We start from the raw sequence: 20,424 nt of genomic DNA, 5'->3' as shown, positions 1-20,424 counted from the left end.
TAGTAAACCCCCTTCTTAATTCACAAAGTCCAAGCATCCACAAGCTATCTAATAGGACTCCAGGTTGTATCAGGTATAATCCAGATACAACTCATACATGTAAATTAGGACTTGCTATCAGGGCTGGCCTTTGGTCAACTGGTGCCCTAGGCAAAGGGTCCACAGCACCCCCCAACACCACTTGGTGGCCCCATCCTGGTGTACGTACACCATCCAGATTACTGGAAAAGCGGCCCTACTAGAGTGGCACCCTAGGCGGCCGCCTAGTTGTCCTATGCCTAAGGCCAGCTATGCTTGCTATGTCATCTTTGATTCAGAATTTACATAGCAATATATAGAAGCCTGTTGCACACCCATCTATTATGGGTTAACATTTGTAGACTAACCACACCTACCTTGATAAAATCCCCACTCTTATAGAAAAGGCGGTGTGTTGATCATGAATGCCCTGGTCTGACACTACTGTAAACCTCTTTCTCGTGTAATAAATATTAACAGATCTTAATCTTCTGCCTGTATGGTCAACAGTACATGATAGTAGGGAAGCCATTTTATAATGAAGTCTAGAAAGAGAGAGAGCATTACAACAGTATTATACAGCATAACACTGGAAGAGTATGACTACATATTTCACATTGGTCTGAATAAGTGAAAACACTTACTCTCAACTTCACATGGGTTCTCTTGCGTAGCCATTTCTCCTTTGGATTAGATGGGCTAAATGTAGATGACTCTGACCAATCACTTTCTGGAATGTTAACATTTTCATATCTCATCACCTGAAAGAAAATTTGCAAGAATCTAAAAACAGATATCTAAACCCTACTGGCACAAATTTGAAACAAGTGACACATTTTGAGAGTTTGAACCAACAAATGTACTGCCTGTTGTACATGTCATTCATATATTAGAAAATGACAACCACAGAACTGCTTAGGGAGTCTGCCTCACTACGAGTAACAGAGTGTATGAAAACAGACTACAACCAACGTGATAACACTGCATGACTTTCAAGTCTGTTAGGACAGTCTGCTGGACTTGTACCATTTCTACACAACAGTACAATGGATTGCAGTAAACTATGGTCTTCCAAATAAGGGACTTTCAACTTTTCAGATCAATAAGTATTTAACTTTAGCAAGCATGCTTTTAAAAATTTCAGAACACAAAATAGCTAACTGTCATAAAATAATATATTAACCAAAAAACAAGCTTCCAAAAGCCAGAACCAAACCCTGGGAAACACTGATGGACTCTTTACTTTGGTTAAATCCAATAGTTGTCTTCATTATTTAGATGCTGAACCTAGGAAAGACATAGGCAATGGGCAGTTTAAATTGACCATTTACAGAGAACCAATGTATTCTAATTCCCTTTTACTCTTTAACAGCTGACACCCCATACACCAAAAGAAGGCACTGGTTAAAGGTCAACTCTTCAGGCTGGCCTGCATGATTTCAGCTGCTGATACTTTTAATGCTGAGTGTAATGTTTTAAAATTGATGTTAACCAAGAGGGGTTACCCTGAGGTTTTACTTCATAAGATCTTTGTTAGAGTTATTGACAAAAGGGCAAAGGGGATTTATACACCCCTATTAAGACAGGGTTTTAATGGAGGGATTCCAACTAACATGTCTGATTACCTAAAACAGAGTGAACATGACAGGCTAGGATGTATCATTTCTTACAACAGAGTCTCCAACTTTATTTGTGAAAGTTTACGTACAAATTGGAAAATATTTGAGGTTGGTGTCATCAACACACAAAAGATGGGGATCACCCCCCTGCCTTATATTTAGGAGGGATTGGTCCTATAAAAATTTCATCAAAAGGAGATTCAAATTTATAAGAACCAATAAAAGGAGTAGAGTCAAGTGTGGTAGATGCAAATATTGTCGTTACAGCAAATAATTAAATTTATTAATATTCATGGCTATGGAAAGATTCAGTGTCCTGAGCATTGTAACTGTTTTACACATTGTCTAGTCTACATGGCTCAATGTAAAGACTGTCCTTTTTTATGTTGGTAAAACTGAGAGGATATTTAAGGACAGAATTTATTAGCACCTTAGACACATGAAGAAAAAAGAGCAGTGAAATGCCTTATATAGACACATACAATTAAACATAGGACAATCATTTAAGATTTTTGTTGTTGACATAGTAGACCAGGAGCTAAAAGGAGGGCCATGGAAGATTTTACTAGAAGTCTGGGAACTACAGTGGCAATTGAACACGTGCCAAAGGCCCATGGAGTCTTAATAACTTTGTTTCCTTGGCCTGTGTACTTGAAATCTATTAATTTTTAGTTAGACGCCTTGTCAGGCAGTTTTCCTTACTTTTTGGGTGGACGGGTAGTCTTATTGTTGTTCTTACTGGTTGTTACTGTTTTCAAGACCAGCGTTTGCTCTACTCATGTATGAATTTACCATGAATTAATTTATAGACAATGTGGTGACAAATATTTATAATATTCCAGATATTTACGAGATTAGTGCATGTTACCTTGCTTATAGTGTGTGAAACATTATTAGTTATTTTGACTGTGAATACATCGACAAAACTAACATGAAAAGATGGATACCTATACAATATTAGTATTTACTGCCCTGTTTGCAGAGTGTGCAACACTCTTTAATGACACTCATTTGGAGTACAATACATTTTTTTTCTTTTTTACTCTGTTTACAACTTTTATGCAGTTTTGTAATCCTACTGGTAAGTACATGCAATTAAACAATTAGAACTACTCTGTTACCCTACATTCTTTTTTACTCTTTCATTGTTTTTTATGAATTATGATTGCACATGTTTGTTACATGGGGACAATTTTGTTAACCTTATATACTTATCGGTTAGGAGGTGTGTATCACTTTAAATACAGAATGACTTGGACCAGGTGTGGATGAATGTTAAGGGTGGAGTTTTTGTTACATATATGAGGACTTTGTACTTCTGAAGTTTTTACTCTGATGAAGTCACATTAACATTGAGGGATGAAAGAGCTAAGTTCATTATTTTTACACAGTTTTAATAAATTTGTTACATTTTGCATGCATTGCCTGGTTCTTTTGATGTTAAAGAAATAAACCAAGCTAAAAGTCTACCTATAGGAAAAGATAATCAGGGGTTTGTAAAGGCTGCTGCAGTTTTTTGAAAATAGAATTTCAAAACGTAGTGTTGCAACAGAGGTGATGATCAAGACTTAGAAATGGCAAGCTTGTAGTATTTCCTGCAGAACTGTACTGGCTGAACTTAGGATTCGAAGCAGATAAATAAAAATGACTCCGATCTTTCAGCCATCCACATAGATGCTTGTTTTATGGTATTCTACATAAATAAGACTTTATGGATGACCCTGAATCAAAGCTGGATCAGTGATGTCAGCACAAGGATAATACACAGGACACAGTGTTCTCAATTAGAACCAAGGGTGTTGCCAATCACTACTTGTAAGACCTGATGATAGTCATTTGTGTCCTAGCTCTAAAAGACCAGCAGTACTAAAACTTAGAAGAAATGTGACCATGAACAATCATCAACACATCATTACTAACATTAGTTATCTAATCCTTGCACTGTATTTGAAGAGTTAAGGTGATTGAACTTCATCTGTCACATTTCCTTAAATGTTAGATTGTCACTTGGCATCATATGAAGACACCGTACTGAACTGTTCACTGTCCGCTTTTTCTAAAGACCTTGTTTGCAATAAGGAACTGTTGTGATGGCTTGCATCTTAAGAAACACATCCTTTGCTGGGTTTAGATTCTTCTTATTTTTTAAAGAATTTTTTTATTAATTTAACATATTTACAATATATACACATCAAGGAAGAAATTCAACATCACATATTGCTATACAATGATAGGAATGCATTGAATCATCAAGGTAACCTTATACAATCAACACATTAAGAGTCTTGGTATTTCAATAACATTTCAAGGTTATCCCAATCACTGAAAGTCTTAGTATGCTTTTTAGATCTTATTCTGATCAATTGTTTTTCAGTTTTGCACAGTACTGCTGTTAAATTTAAAAATTCTTTGAAAGTAGGAACTGAGTTTGATTTCCAGTTTTTTGTAATAACTTTTCTAGCAACTGCCAAGAGACCCCAAAACATTTTTTTTTTGCTCTTTGGCTTTTATACATAGAGGAAATGTAACATTCATTCATATTACTGATCCAGTTAAAGAACAATTATCGGACCATAATCCCTTAAAAACATACTTATCTCTTCCTAATTTACATTTAGTTTTTCACAAGCCATAAACATGTGCAACCAATCAGCTTTTACATTTATTTTTATTTTACATTTGTTAACTGGGGGTGTCTGACTGAGCCGAAAAGGCCCTTTTTCAGCAGAGGCCCAGGGAGAAAAGCTCCACATAGAAAATTTACAGATACATTTAGTTATTTAGACATGATCAGTATACACACAAATTACAAAAGGCATGTTTTTACAGTGGTATGCAGCACATCAACAGTTACAGTGGAGAGAACAAACAACAAAATATTAATTTAAAAATAAAGGTAATTAATAGAGTTGTGGTGTACAGCTGAAATTTGGAAGATAGGTAGAATACATACATGGTACACAGGTACAGTACATACATTGTAGACTAGCCAGTATTTGTGAGTAAGATTGAAAACTATTATTAAGTACTCTAGGTTTAGTATGTGTACCTTATCCGCTTTCACTAGCCTGGGGAGCAATCATGGCACTGCCAACTTTGCTTGAGATGTTGCCTGATGAGGTCTTTAAAGGAGGTTTTGGACAATGTGTTTTGAATGCTAGTGGGGACAGAGTTCCATTTTTTTAGCCACTGAACTACTATATAGTGTATCTCCAAAGCTATTGTAGCTGTTGGTGACTTCTAGTAGTAGTTTGCTTGATAATCTAAGAGGCCTTTTGGCTGAGTGATGTTGTACTAGGTTTTTGAGAGCAGGACACTTACTGGAGAGGTAATAGATCGAATGACAGAGGCAGAGCTGATTGTAGCCTAGGAGGTTAGGTAGTTCAAGCCAGTGGAGCTGTCTCAAAGCAGTGCAGTGATGAGTTCTATATGAGCAATTTGCAGCAAAGTGGACAATTCTGTTATAGCAGGCTTCCATTTTGCTTAATTCAGTTTTGTTGAGATTAGTCACAATGGGAGATGCATAGAGTAGGGTGGATAGAGGTTGGGAGAGAGCAATGGCTGATACTGTGTTGTTGGTAAGAAATGGTTTAATACGGTAGAGTGATCCCAGTTTGGCATGTACTTTTTTAATATTTAAGTTGAGATGACTATCAAATTTTAGGTGGGAGTCTATTTTTATTCCCAATAGCTTAGCCTGCGCCACTGGAGTGAATGGAGTAGCATTTGCGGAACAGATAGTGAACTGACTGCTATCAGTGTTTTTGTTAGAACTGGTTCTAATCATAAGCTGAGTTTTCTTTACATTGAGGATAAGTTGGGCTTTGGTAAGGTAGTATTCAACGTCAGAGAATGCTAGCTGAGTTGTTTGCAGGATGGTGGGAATGTTTTGTGCAGCACAGATTAAGGTAGTGTCATCTGCATACTGAATGATAGACGCATCCTGTGTGGAGGTATGGAGGTCATTTGTGAAGATTGTGAATAGTAGTGGTACTAAGATAGAACCCTGTGGGACTCCTATAGTTATGGACAGCTGAGGAGAGAGATAATTTTCCCATTTCACAGCTTTGTACCTGTCAGTTAAGTAGCTTTGGAACCAAGTAACCGTGGAATTTGATAGGTGATATTGATTTAGTTTGTTTAGCAGGATTTGGTGCAAGACTTTGTCAAATGCTTTGGACATATCCAAAAACAGAATTGACCCCTGCAGCCTTCGTTTTTAAGATGGTTTACTGTGTCGGTGAAGCAGAGGAGGGCTGTAGTGGTACTATGGGCAGGTCTGAAACCATGCTGAGTAGCTGACAAGATGTTGCTGTCTAGGAGATATTTTAGCACCTGGGTATGGATGCATTTTTCTAGGATTTTGGGGGGAGAGTAAAGCAATGGGTCTGTAGTTATTAAGTTCAGTGGAGGTCCCGCCTTTATGTATGGGTGTAACACAGGATATTTTCCAGAGTTTGGGCACATAGTTTTCAACAACTGATCTGTTTATGAGAGTGGAGATTGTGATAGCAATAGCATCTGTTGTGTGTTTCAAGAAATAGCTGGGGAAGTAGGTCATCTGCTGTTGATGAGGTGTTTAATTTGGAGAGCATGCTTTTGATTGAAGTGGTGAAAACTGTTTTGAGGGTAAACTTGTATTAGTGTTATTTGTGTTGGGGGCGATAGTGAGGAAGGAACTGCCCTGTGATACTAAGGATAGAACTGAGTTCACAAAGTAGGAGTTGAATTGTGTTTCGATGGAAACTTTAGTGTCAGGGGTGATTGGTTTGGGGTAGCCTTTTGGGTGGGTTTTAGTAGCTGGTTTACATTTTTCCAAAATTTTGGAGGGTTGTGTTGATATTTAGTTTTTAATGTCATGTAGTAGGACTTTTTATCCAGCCTAATGATTTTTGCACAATTGCGCAGTTCTTGGTACTTAGTTAGGCTTTGTGTTTCTTTGTTTTTTTGATAGTAAAGCCAGGCAATGTCTCTGGACTTGAGGATTTGTTTGGTTTCTTTACTGAGCCAGGGGTTTGTAGAGGTTCTAATCTTGATGATGCACAATGGAGCGACAGTGTCTAGGTGTTGTGGAAATGTTTTGTTGAAATATGCAACAGCTTGATCAAGTGGGAGGGTTTTTAGGGGGTCCAGTCATAGTTACAGAGTAACGTACTGAAGACCTCAGGAGATAATTTTTTTTGTATTTCTAGTTAATATGTAGTTAGTGGTTTTGCATGTGCTTGTTCTACTACGTATAAGGTATATTATGTTGTGGTCACTTAAGGTGTCTGGGAGACTGCCTGCGTGGGGGTACAATATGGGGTTTTTAGTTAGGACCCAGTCAAGGATAGATTCCCTTTTAGATTTTTTTATCACATCTAGTTGAAATTTGGAATAGCTGCTGGTAGCAATGGAGATTTATTAGATTACTTGTTGGTTCTGATATACAGGTGAACCAATCTAGGTTGAAATCCCACAGAATAAGGGTTTCTTGTGAGTATGTGGAAGAACACCAGGGTAAGAAGTCTTCAAGGCTAGTAAGTGTATTACCAGGTGGAATATAGGTCAGAATTGTGATGATGACTTTTTTAGGGTGAAGTTGAAGTTGTGAAATAAGTATGTTCAAATTATTGGGGGAGGGGTGGGAGTTTGGTAATTGATGTACAGTTAAGTTGGACTTAAACAGTAAGACAGTTCCACCCCCTTTACGGAGTGGTCTGTCTTGTCTAATGATATTGTAGCCGGTAGGGAGAACGTCTGAGTTAGCTATGTTTTTATTTAGCCAGGTTTCTGTTAAAGCAACTATGTCTGGGGAGTAGTGTGTTACTGTTGCCTGGAGTTCAGGTATTTTATTTTTGATACTTCTAATATTAATATTTAGCATTAAAAGATGGTTTTGTTACTGTTGATTTGCCCAAAGATGAAGATAGTGGGGGTGTTATGTTCTGACATTTGTTTTGGAGCAGTTTGTGTTGGACAGGATGGATTTGGGCCTGGGCTGGGGTGGATATCTGCACTTATGGTGAGCCTGATGTTAAAATGGTGATACAGATGTTGGAGTTTAGTGATGAGTGTGAGAAAGTATTATGCTTTTTGAAGTAGGAATGAGAGCATATGTGTTTAGTTCTGAATTGGTCCATTATGTAGTTCTTGAACAATTGTGGCCATATATTATTATAACGTGTGTTGTCATCTTTACTACATCTCCAACAAAGGTTTATCCAGAAAATGTCACTCAGTAATTGTAAAATATTTAATGGAAGCCATCTATATAATTCCATAATTAAACCATCAAACCCTGAAGTTTTACCATTTTTTCCCTTTTTTAAAAGCCTCTTTAACTTCTATCAGGGTAACAGGCTTATTCAACAAAGATATTTGTTGGTCATTAGACTTAGAGATTTTATAGGGAGTAACAAACATTCTATGTATACATTTCCACATAAAAACTTTTCAGTATAGACTTGAAGAAGTTTGACTAACTGATTTAGGTAAAACGTTTTATTCTTACCATCTATTGAGTCACTCAGTGCACTACTATTTAAAATGTTCCAGAATTTTCCATCAAAAGTATTATTACTTATAATTAACTTAGACAACTTGGACATCCACCTTCAATAATAGCATTCATAAACTCACATAATGTGGCAATAGTGTTGTGTTCCTCTCCCCTCATATTTCCTGAAACATTTCAATTTCCTCATTTATTTCTTTGATTGAATAATTTATATCTCCTATAGTTAGTAAAATGTCATCTGCAAAAAGCTGTATTTTAGATTGACAATCTCTGTTAATTGAAAATCTATTTTTTTTCATTGCTTCTTATACTATTGATAACTAATGCAAATAGTAGAGGGGACAAAGGATGTCACTGCTTTGTGCCTTTGTTTAAAGTGAATCCTTGCAAAATCTAAGAACCAATTTTAACATATGTTTTGCAGTCTCTATACAGGGTTTTTAAATATTCCAATGAACTGTTTTGGAAATGCAAACACTTGTAAAGTTTTAAACAAGTAGTTCCATTCTACAGATTCAAAAGCTGTCTCAATATCTAAGCTAATTAGGGCCAATTTCTTATTCATTCCTTTTGCTAAATCTAAGATAGTTACTGCCCTTTATTATCATATGTTAATCTATTGACTATAAATCCCACCTGACCTTTATTAATTAATCTACTATATCTCTTAATCCTGTAGTGAATATAGAAGTCAATTATTTAATAGCCCACATTTAATAATGAAATAGGTCTATATGAGGAAACTAATGTATTATCCTTTCCTTGTTTACGTATAGGTGAGATTTCAGAACATTTCTATGAGGGAGGAATTATTTTGCCACTCTGATTTATCCTGAAAATGTCACTCAGTAATTCTAAGATATTTAATGGAAGCCAGCTATATAATTCCATAATTAAACAATCAAACCCTGAAGTTTTACCATTTTGACCTTTTTTAAAAGCCTCTTTACCTTCTATCAGGGTAACAGGCTTATTCAACAAAGATATTTGTTGGTCATTAAGTTTATTAGTAACATTTTCTTTACATAATCATCAATGTCTAGTCATCAAAATTATTATTTTTATATTTATTAAGATCCTTGTGGAATTTTTTAAAAATAAGCATCTCCTCTATGTCTGAAATAAGCTTATTAGTGTGAAGATTGCAGGTATTATGACTTGTGCCTTTTTGTGTAACATCTTACTTCAAAAAATCTACATAAATTAGCTAACAGAAGTCATTGCATAAGTGTGCAATTTTATTTTTTCTAACTCTATCTCCACTTTATGTATTAAAACTGTTTCATATCTTGTCATTCATTTTTTAATGACTACTATTATCTAATTTCTTTGTTGTTCAAACCTCACTCTTTGTATTTCATCTTGTAGTTCTATCAACTCTTTATCACACTCTTTCATTTTATTACTAGCCCATCTTCCCATAGTATGACTTTGCTAACCTGACCATTATCATTCAAAGAAAATTTCTCAATTTCTTACTTAAGGTAACTCTTAAACTTTTTTAATTTCATCATATATGCTGGGATTCTATAAATAATCTCAAATGTCCTCATATCCATTACTATATTAATACTTACTGTATTATGATCCGATAAAGGACAAGGACTAGTTTTAAAATAATTAAATTTAAGTAAATCTATAGAGGCATAAATTCTATCAAGCCTAGTTTGTGTCCAATCTGCATAAGAATAACAAGTGAAGAACATTGACTTATTGTCTGCTTTTACTAGTAAACCAACTGAATTTTTATTACTAATCCATTTATTTAGTACTTTAGCTTTATTCTGTTCACTTGCAACTTCTATATCAGATATGCCATTAAATCCCCTGGTAAAATTAAACTACCCTTCCAATGACTTTGTTAGTTAGTTAGGGGTCGCCACAGTGGAACTCCGGTCTGCTAATGATTGGTAGTTAATTTTTACATTCTGAGTTACCAGCTCTGATGCACAACCTTCAGTGAAGGTACGCCCATTCACACATGTCTCCACGCAGAAGATGCTCTAGCTGAGAATTGAACCAGACAGCATCTTACTGTGAGGCGACAACGCTACTGCAGCACCACCACCGCGGAATCTTCCAAATATGTTTAAATGAACTTTAGCCATTCTTGCACTTATTGTAGTGATCCAGTAAAAATAGCTAGTGTATAGAATTTGCCAATATATTTAAGTATTAAAAATGTATACATTCCTTTGGGATCATTAATGGATTCCATGACCTTAAGCATTACAGTATATATTTTTCCAAAGTATAGCAGGTCCTCTCCTCTTTTTTTGAAAGAAATAGATGATAACATTTCATAACCTAAGTTATTTAAATATTGCATATCTTTAATCAACTGAATCTCTTGCAAGAACATGTCTGCTCTATTTAATTTTAGATATCTCATTAATGATTTCCTTTTGTTGCCATTATTTAACCCCTTTACGTTAGTAGATAATAGATTAAAACTATCCATAGTGTGAATTTAAAAATATGTATTTTAAAAAATAATATGATGCATTTATCCACCATATTAATTTATTTATATATAAGAGTCTAATGCATTCCTCCAACACTATCTTAATATTACACATTTTTGAATTATTACTTTCTACAAACTAAACTACTAAAATCCATAAATAAAAAAACAAAGACAAGTCTACAACTATAACTCTATATATTGCTAACAAAGCACAACATACCATAGATACCAAAGGTCCTAGTTTATCTAACAAATAGACAATACTATACTATAGGTCTACCTACCAACATCTAAAATTCATAAAAAAAAACTAGCCAAAAGCTACAATGGCTTACAAATAATTAATATAATATCATATATAGGTCAAAATAATAAGAGATTAATTTTGTTATATATTTTGCCATTTGAATCTATTCCCACATCACTACACAAACGTTTAATAATCCATTTCTATTTATCACAAATATTAAATAATCCAACAAATAGTATATTATATATCTATTTATGTAATAGTAGTATAAATTACCCATTAAATATTCCTATATTATTCACCCATTCAACATTATTATAACTAGATCTCTAAATAAGTAAGTATAATGGTCTAGGACCTGAATATATAAAAACATCTGTAAATTTACAAGTGACAGGTAATCTTATCATACTAAACTACAATACAAAATGGAAATCAATGCACATACATATTTATCATGCTAAAAGACACACAAATATTTTATAGAGCTAACAAAAGCTGCAAATTAATTTTTAAAATACACGTGTCTATATCAAAATTCAAAATTGTGTAAAACTCAACATGACAAATATCAAAATATTTAAAAATCCTTTAGCTTATTAAATTACTTAATAAAGATATGTATGTTACTCGGGTCAAAGATAATGTCTCGCTATTTCTATGGAGTTAGAAAAATCAGCCCACTCAGTCTCTTCAGGGATATACTGTTCCACTCCATTTCTTTAATACTATTAAGGATTTTACTGTTGTTAATAAAAGTGGATGCCTCCTCTAGTGTATTAAATATTTTGGATTCTTCAGAAAAAATAGTTTGATCTTTGCAGGAAACTCAAAATGGCATTAATAGTTCTTTTAAGTTACTTAATCAGTGCGAGACAGGATTTTCTTATGCTCATTACTTTACTGGAATAATCATTGTCAAATCTGACTATATGCTCACCTATTTTAATAGGTGGGCTGAGCCATGCTATTTTTAATATTTGATATTTTTCAAAGCTAGACATAAACTTAACTATACGTGAACATGGTGGTGAGTTTTCCTTCTTAGAATGTGCTCTCAGGGATCTATGTATCCTTTCAATTCCAAAAGATAAAGTTTCAGACAGATTTAATGTTTTATGTAGCCAGGTAGTTAAGAAGTTTATTATACTGTCTCCCTCACACTTTTTAAGTATACTATACATTTTAATGACATTTCATCTCAGTCTATTTTCTAAATCATTAAAGTTTTCTATTAGCGAGTTCTTTTGTTTTAAAAGAACTTCAGTCTGAGACTCACCTTCAGTTATTCTCCCTTCATGATCATTTAAAGTTTTTTCCATACTGCTGATTTGTGAACTTTGTTGTTTCATAAGAATTTCTAAATGGTCCATATTTTCTGGTCTCTTCTTTGAAACCTAGTTTGGTATCCAGTTTGTCTATTTTAAGTAATATATCATGCATACCAGATATTAATGACTGGATGTCTTTTTAAATACAAGAATCCTGAGTACTATTAATTGAGTGACTCATGTTGAAATATCTTCTGTCTTAACCAAGCAATTCTAACAGGAAAATTATAGCTTTTGAAGAACTTGAAGGTATAAATCTTTTCTGACTATTAGTGGATACAATTAGCTAACACAAATCTGCAAATTTTACCATATTTTCTGTTAGAGAAAAGTTTTCAGTCACAGACCTTTTACTAGTTGCTGCTCTCAGTTAGCCATCTTTGAATTTAGCTTCTTCAATGAACTAACAATCCGGTTAAAGACATCTGATAGATAAGATCCTCAAGAACTAAGAGTGTCAGTTATAGGATAATCAAACCAAGGTGTTATATTTTAATTCACATCCTTGTTTAAGTCAACACAAAGAGAATGCATATGGATATTAAATAACACAAGACCATCCCTATGTAATGTAACTAGATGTGAAAAATTTTTCAGATTTAATGTTTTCTGATATTTCCTGTGATTAATTTTTACAAGCATAATTCAAACCAAAGCAAGTAATGATGCGTAAAATCTAATACTGTCTCTGTGACAACCAACCATTAATCAACTGGAAAATAAAAAAAGAGCACTCTATGCAGAACTGCATAACAGCTTTATTAATAAAATACTTGGCACTTAAAGCTTTGCCTTCAGATGCATATTTATAGAAATGTGGATTTACAAATCCACTGCTTACAAACCACCAACACCACAGTGACATGCATTAGAACAATTAAAAGAAAAAAAAACAGTTGAATCCAAGTTGTCCTAAAACAGATGTAATACTTTAAACATGCATTTAAATAAGAAACTTTAATACCATTAACTTATTTAATAGGTATTAATTTCAAAACATGGATGCTGACATGAACACATTCATGGTGGAATGGCATCTTAGTGTACATGCTAGGCATATACTAGACAGTTGATAAGGATAGTATCAAACGTGTTTTCAAACTAAGGCCTATTTGATAAGTTGCCAATATTACACTTTCATATGCTCTCTATAATGGTGTCCCATAAGTATTTTTTTTTATATTCTCTATAGTAGTGTCCAAGTGTCTCATCTCTTATCACTTTCAACAAAATTAACTGCAAAATACACATATTTTTAAACCCATACACTGGACAGGATGCCTGTATAATGCATTTACCTGCAACAAAAGCCTTCTAGAGAATTTACCCAATGGGAACAGATATCTGCAAAGATCACCGAGGCTGACACCACAGTAATATTATATTTTAATAACAAGTGCTCTACCCATATGTTACAAGGATAAAGATGGAACACTATTAATGGACCGACAATATTTGCAGAATAAATATGAAAATGTTCCCATGCATCTAGGCATATCAAACATTCTCAAGTTGTCTTTTTCTCAAATGGCTTTCAATTTTTCATTTTGTTTGTCTACAGATGCATGACACCAACCTAACAGAATTATCACTATCAGTTTGCTCCTGATTATTTTTAATATTAGTCAAATTCACATAGTATGTAACTACATATGTATTACAGTGGTAATTCGTGTGTAACAACCATTAAAGTTCTTCCACTGGTTATGTTAGTTGAGCTTGAAATCAGAGAATAGCAACTGTTCAGATGGCTAGATAAAGCAGCTGCTTAGGTGGACAGGTTGTCATATCAGAAGCATATAGTTATAAGTAATACATTCATAAATGAACAAGTTAAATATAAATGAAAGTAAGATATATTCCTCACATTTCAGCACTGTTTCTGTCTCATAATCTTTCTTTTTCCCAATCCAACCAGTCCAAACGGGTGAGGAGGGACTAAGGAAGTATTCATTATCTGTAGCGCTTACAGGAAACAGTTATTGACACAAACAGTTTTTTCATTCTTGCATAATTTCATGGTATGCATCTGCAATATGTGTGTTTACAGTTAAGTGCAAAAACAATTTCAGATACTTAACTAGCCATTTTAGCTGCATTCTGTGAAACTATGTAAAGATCAAATGCAGTTTTATGTTAATTAGCATTTCTATTCAATCGCATCTAAAGAAATACTATTTATAATAATAAAATTAAAAAGTCATCTTGCAAACCTTCTTAACATGTATTTTAGTATTATGGTGGCAATAGTATCTTTCATCTAAAACCAGAAAGATTATAACAGTGCTATTTAACAGTGTTTATTGCCTTTAATTTTTTTTTTTACTTTAGAATTCAGTTCATAATGGATTATCTCTAAATCTCTAGCTATATATAATTTTATTTTGAAGCAACACATTGTAGATATTCAAATAAGCATTCAAATTAGGAACAGATCAGGAATTGTGGAACACCATAAGATGCTAGGGTTTATTTTAGTACCTACTATACACTGCTTCAACCACTAAAGATTCTTTGTGGTAAACTGTATGCCTATGCATAACTGTAAAGAACATGCATTGGGTACCTCTCTAGTATTCTGTTTAAGTTAAGAAAGTAGTGATTGATATTGTTTCAATAATATGAAAGTTATATTTAAAGCAGAATTAGTATGAGTTGTTTTAACATTATATCCCATGCAAAAGTATAATCTAGATGAGGAGAATTTAGACTGACTTTCTTTTTTTATGGAGTATTTAATGCAGAAAATGATAATTAGGACTGTGAAAAAGGAAATATCTGTGAAGCAATATGTATGCTGAAGAGTTTTTAAGAGTATCTGATGGAAGCAATAATGCCTGAGAGGTTGGGTGTCACTGAGAAATAGCAGACCACCCAGGGGTGTTGTGAGGCCAAATAACACAGGCAGGTGGCCTCCACACCCTTTGAAGGTCCATTATTTCTCTGTAATGTCCACCCCAGAGGCATTATTGCACACAGATATATGTTAATTTGTTTTATTGTTAGTATAAAATATTCTTATATATTTGATGGAAAACAATGTTTCTGCCTAATGTTTTGTAGTTGCTGTGGGATATGTAATTGCTGGATGATGTATTTTACGTATAATACATATGTGTGTGTGTGTGTGTGTGTGTGTGTGTGTGTGTGTGTGTGTGTGTATATATATATATATATATATATATATATATATATTTATAGGACAGTAACAGAAACTATGTTAACTTTTCATGCATCTCGCATTTACTGACTCTAGCTTAGATATGCAGTTCATTTTGGGATATGTACAGTTTTCAGTTGTGATAGTTTTAAAGTGGCCATGACTATACTGCATTTTTCAACATATTTTTGTACTTATCTTCTTTCTATCTGCACACACACACACACACACACACACACACACACACACACACACACACACACACACACACACACACACACACACACACAAATATATACACACTCAGCAGGTTTATTCCACTTATCATATTTTCCCCTTAAACAAAAAATGGGTGGTGCACAGCCGATGCTGCATTCAACACTTTAGACTGATCTTCTAAGTGTTTACAGTTAATAAATATGGACAACAATATTTATGACACATATGGAAATGCATTAATAGCAACTTTGCAAAATTACTTAGGTGTTTTTGTCACTCTCTCACAAAACTTGAAATGATTTGATATTCAAATGGCTCAACCACTTTTTGTCATTTCAAAACCACCTGAACTGGAAATGGAAATGGAATGAGAACCTGTAGAAAAATCTCTGAAACAGTTTCTATAGCAACCATTAAATTGTTTTCAGTCACTAGATATAACAGAGGAAACAAAGTGAGTGAGGAACAGGAACAGTCGCACCTGATTGCATTGGCCAGACAGCGCAGTGTTTCTCACTGTGAATCATCAAACTAATCTTGGATGTTCTGTTGAGGTAGCTCTTTTTTTTGGTACAGTTATACCTGTATTGAACATTGATCTAGTTATTCTCAGTTATGATTGGATTGATTGGTTCTCTGGAGCACTGGATTCAGATTGGCATTCATAAGAAACTAATTGAATATGTCTTCTATTTTGACTAACCATGGTACCATCTGCACTTGTTTCAGAAGACTTCTGCTCTGTAACACCTGTTGTGTCCCACTTTTTCTCCTTCTCTAACTTTAAGTGGACAGTTTGACTTGGTTGTGGATGTGCAGAATGACACTGGTCATAAAACTTTTTATTCAAAGCTTTGGATTTTTGCTCATTTTCTTTAATAACATTGTATAGAATAACTTTAAGCTTAAATTTTCATTATAACACTGGTGTGTACTTTCATATATGTCTTCCAAGCATTAGCTGTGAAAGGCTTACTCTAGTAGCACTATATGGAGTGAAACGATATGCCATAAGAGCTCTCTGTGGCTCTGTTTATCTTAGTATCTTTTTGGAGGTTTTCAATGTTCTCTCAGCTTAATCATTTGATTATGGATAGTGTAAACTTGAAGAAGTATGGGTGAAGCCATAGTCAGGAATGAACTGTTAACGCTCATGTGACATATGCTGTGTACCACTGCCTGTAGCCATTGCAGTAGGCAGACCATACATTATAACTATTACTGTCAATCTGGCTATTACTGGTTGGCTAGTTGTAGTTGGTAAACATATTATTTGTATATCACAAGGGTAATAGTTCACAAATCATCATCATGATCACCCCCCATTTTTCCATCTCTTTTCTACACTAGGCCCCGAATATAAAGTAGTTTTTGCTTTCTAACACACATAAGTCAGCAGCTATTTTTTGCCATGGAGGTTGGGATAAGGATGTTGGCATTATTGTCTCTTGTCTTTGCCATTGCACATGTTGGTTCTTTCTTGACATCTGGTAAAACATTGATGACCTTCATGTATTTGACGTAGCATTTCTGTTTTCTGTGGTTATGGTACTATGCTGTCTTGATATAATAATAATCCATCTTGTTCAGACAACTGCTATCTTATTGTGTAGCAGTTATGCACAAGCTGTTTGCTTTGTATCCAGCAAACTAACCAGTGATTTTTGTACGTGTAGATTAATGATTTGCAACTCTTGGTCATGTTAGGTAACTTGCTTAAACTTCCCTATTTTTTTAGAGGCCATTATGTTTGATAATTGTGGGTCATATATAGGATAACACATCCACAACAGCTCCTTGTGTCCAGGCACAAGGATTGCTCTGGCATTAAACCTTCTCAGTCTCATTAAGTCTTAGGTACATCAGTGACAAGTTGTATATGAATTAGTTAGTGGAAAAAATGGTTTGTGGTCAGTTTGGAGATGTAACCTCATGAGCCGTAATATGTACCTGGAGAATCTTTCACATGACTGCATACTTGCAAGGCAGTCTTTTTCACTTTGTGAGCATTTCCATTCCGCATCAATTAACATTCTAAAGCTATAGGTAATAATACATAATACTTGTTCCTCCATTTTGAGAAAAGCTGCACCTAGGCAATAACTGTTAGTATCGACACTCATTATCACTGGTTTAGTGGCATCACAGTTTGGTAGCAGTCATGTTGTAGTTAGTATGTCATTTACTTTGTTTAATGTTTGGGCATGAGCACAACTACATGATCAAGGTTCATATTTTTTTAAGAAGTCAGTTAGAGGATGTAGCACAGATGACAAGTGTGGCACAAACCTGCCCAAGTAACTAATCATCCCCAGGGCTTGTCTTCACTCAGTCATACAAGACAGATTTTGCAACTCAGTTATTGCTCTGACCTTGCTTGCATCCACCTTAATTGCAGTGTAACTTATTCTCTGCACAGATTGCTGGAGCTCTGTTATGCTAAAGTCACATTTGTCTTAGTTTTGCTTTAAACTGGAATGTTTAATAGTCTACAGTACTGCCCGTAACCTTAAATTATGCATTTCTTTATCTGGACAAAAAAAAAAAAAACAGGATGTCATCCATAACAATACCACCTCCAACTAGCCCACTAAGTCAGTCATTTTCTGCTGAGAGTTATACTGTGAGATTTCAATTGTTAAGGCTACTTCAAATAGTGGCCACTTAAAACAGAACCTTCTCATTGGACTAATGAAGGTTGCCATCTTTAACTTTCCTTATGAAAGGTGTTTGCAAGAATCCACTGGAAGTATAGTGTGGAAAACATGAATGCATCGACAAGCATTGGCATTCTGTCTTCTAACACGGGTAGAATGAACCTTTCGCACACAACTGTTTCTTTATGCTTTTTTTTTTAAAGCAACACATATTTGTACTCAGCCATACATTTTAATTACTGGGAGCAAGTGAGCACATCACTCTGTTGGTTTAGTTGCACTTTTCATAATGTCAGTCTTTTGCATTTAGTTAAACGGTGCCAATACTTTGAAAATAGAAAATAGCATCCTCCAAGGTGTGGTCAAGGCATATGGAACAATGTCTGGCTTTAGCTTAATTTTTATTGGCACACAATCAAACCAATAAAACATCACTAAGCATGTCTACACTGACTTCCTTTATTGTGTCAGTTAAGCTCATTTCAAATGCCACAACTACGCTAAGCAGATTATTTGCATATGGACATTCCAGCACATAAACCCAAAACTCAGACGTGTGCCTCTTCTTTTCAGACATGGTTAGGAATCTACCAATGAACTTCAGTTTGTCTACAGAGCTATGAATTTCAGTCACTGCTTCACATAGCTGTGGACATTTTGAGTAGCATGAGATATTACAATGACACTAACCTTTCTATTAATCCTGAAACTCTCTCAAGTTCCATGAACGGGAATTTTAACTTGCAGGTCACCTTCTACATCAGATACAGTACTGACTCATGAAAAGACACAAGAACGATTACCAGTAAAGTCCGTTTATGAGAACATAACAAACCACAAAAAACAACAAAACTGGACAGCATAGAAGCTTCTTATACTATAACTTCTACTTTAATGAAACACATATTCAAGGCAATGAGTGTGTTTTCACAAATGCTTTTTCAAGTTTAAAAAAGCAGTGGTCGTGACGGGTAACAGTTTTGAAGCAACCGGTCAAATAGCTGTTGTAGAAGTAAAAGTAGAAAGATGTTCAACACAAAGTGACTTTGAATTTAGTCAATGAACAACCATTTCCATCATTGCCTCAAACTGTAGTTCCTTTTCCTCTTCAGCAGACCAATCTCCAGAACATGAAGCAGAGGTCAAGGAAGAAGAAGAGACACAGGAAGGACATATTCAATAGAGTGATCAGTGACAATGTGCAGCATGTTGAGGAACAGAATATAACTGCATTTAACTTATTATTTTTAAGTTATCTAACACATATTGTAATTCAAATTCTAATTAACTTCATCTAGACAGAATTATTTTAAGGAATACTATGGAATTTTTAGAAAACGTATATAAATGGGGTGAGAAGAGTGTGGCTAAGGATTACTTTTGGCAACCATGCATATTCATCCACTATTTACCAGCATACCAAATCGTAAAGGTCTTGAATTAATTAGATGTTTCATAAGAGATTATACTAACTATAATTATATTAAAATTAATCTGATTTGTATTTTACTTGTGCTGTTTTTTGCACATAATGCGCTCATATTTGAAGATACATTTTATTTACAATACAGGGCATAGCTATGGGTACAGCTTGTGCTAATACATATGCTAATATAGTCCTATTATTTTAGGAATGTAGTTATTTCTTCTAATGAACAGCTTAAATCTGACATCAGTTATTACAATAGATCTTTGGTTGGTATTTTTGTCATTTGGAGAGGAAATATTAATTTATTAATGGATGTCATGGTTTATATAGATACTAGTATTACAATCTTGAAATCTGATATAAGTTTTCATATTCTGAGATTAAGTTCTTAGATGTGACTGTCTACAAAAATAAAGAAGGAAAAACTGGTACTAAAATTTTTAAGAAACCTTGTAAAAGGAATTCCTATTTATATAGGAAAAATACGCATCTGCCTTTCATTTTTAAGAATATTATACGGGGTCAGGTGTTAAAAGCAAGCAGGTTGACCAGCATTAATGATGTCATTGAAGATATCCTGGATTCTTTTTCTAAAGGATTGTAGAAAAATGATATAATAAGAATGATGATGCAATAGTAAAGCATTGAGTTGGTAATAAGAGGAAAAATAAGGCATCCCCCTTTTTAGTAGCATTAAACACTTAAGCTCCAATAATGAAGATGGTTCCAAGTAATATTAAAAATAAATGTGTACTTTTTAAAATCAATCAGCAAA

General features: G+C 34.3%; 1 protein-coding gene across 1 annotated transcript in view; it reads right to left on the bottom strand.

Annotated features, from left to right (window-relative positions):
• PITPNM3 (PITPNM family member 3) overlaps nucleotides 1-20,424 on the bottom strand; it is a 1,300,985-nt gene that overhangs the window by 181,344 nt on the left and 1,099,217 nt on the right. Inside the window, exon 14 of the mRNA XM_044054869.1 lies at nucleotides 663-779. Within this exon, the coding sequence (XP_043910804.1) occupies nucleotides 663-779 (117 nt within the window). The remainder of the gene's footprint in view (nucleotides 1-662; nucleotides 780-20,424) is intronic.

Source organism: Protopterus annectens, chromosome 13.part0, assembly GCF_019279795.1.
Source record: "Protopterus annectens isolate FY-2018-M chromosome 13.part0, PAN1.0, whole genome shotgun sequence".
NCBI classification, from domain to species: domain Eukaryota; kingdom Metazoa; phylum Chordata; order Ceratodontiformes; family Protopteridae; genus Protopterus; species Protopterus annectens.
Note: the sequence above shows the minus strand (reverse complement) of the source record. Positions and strands in the feature narration are given on the sequence as shown.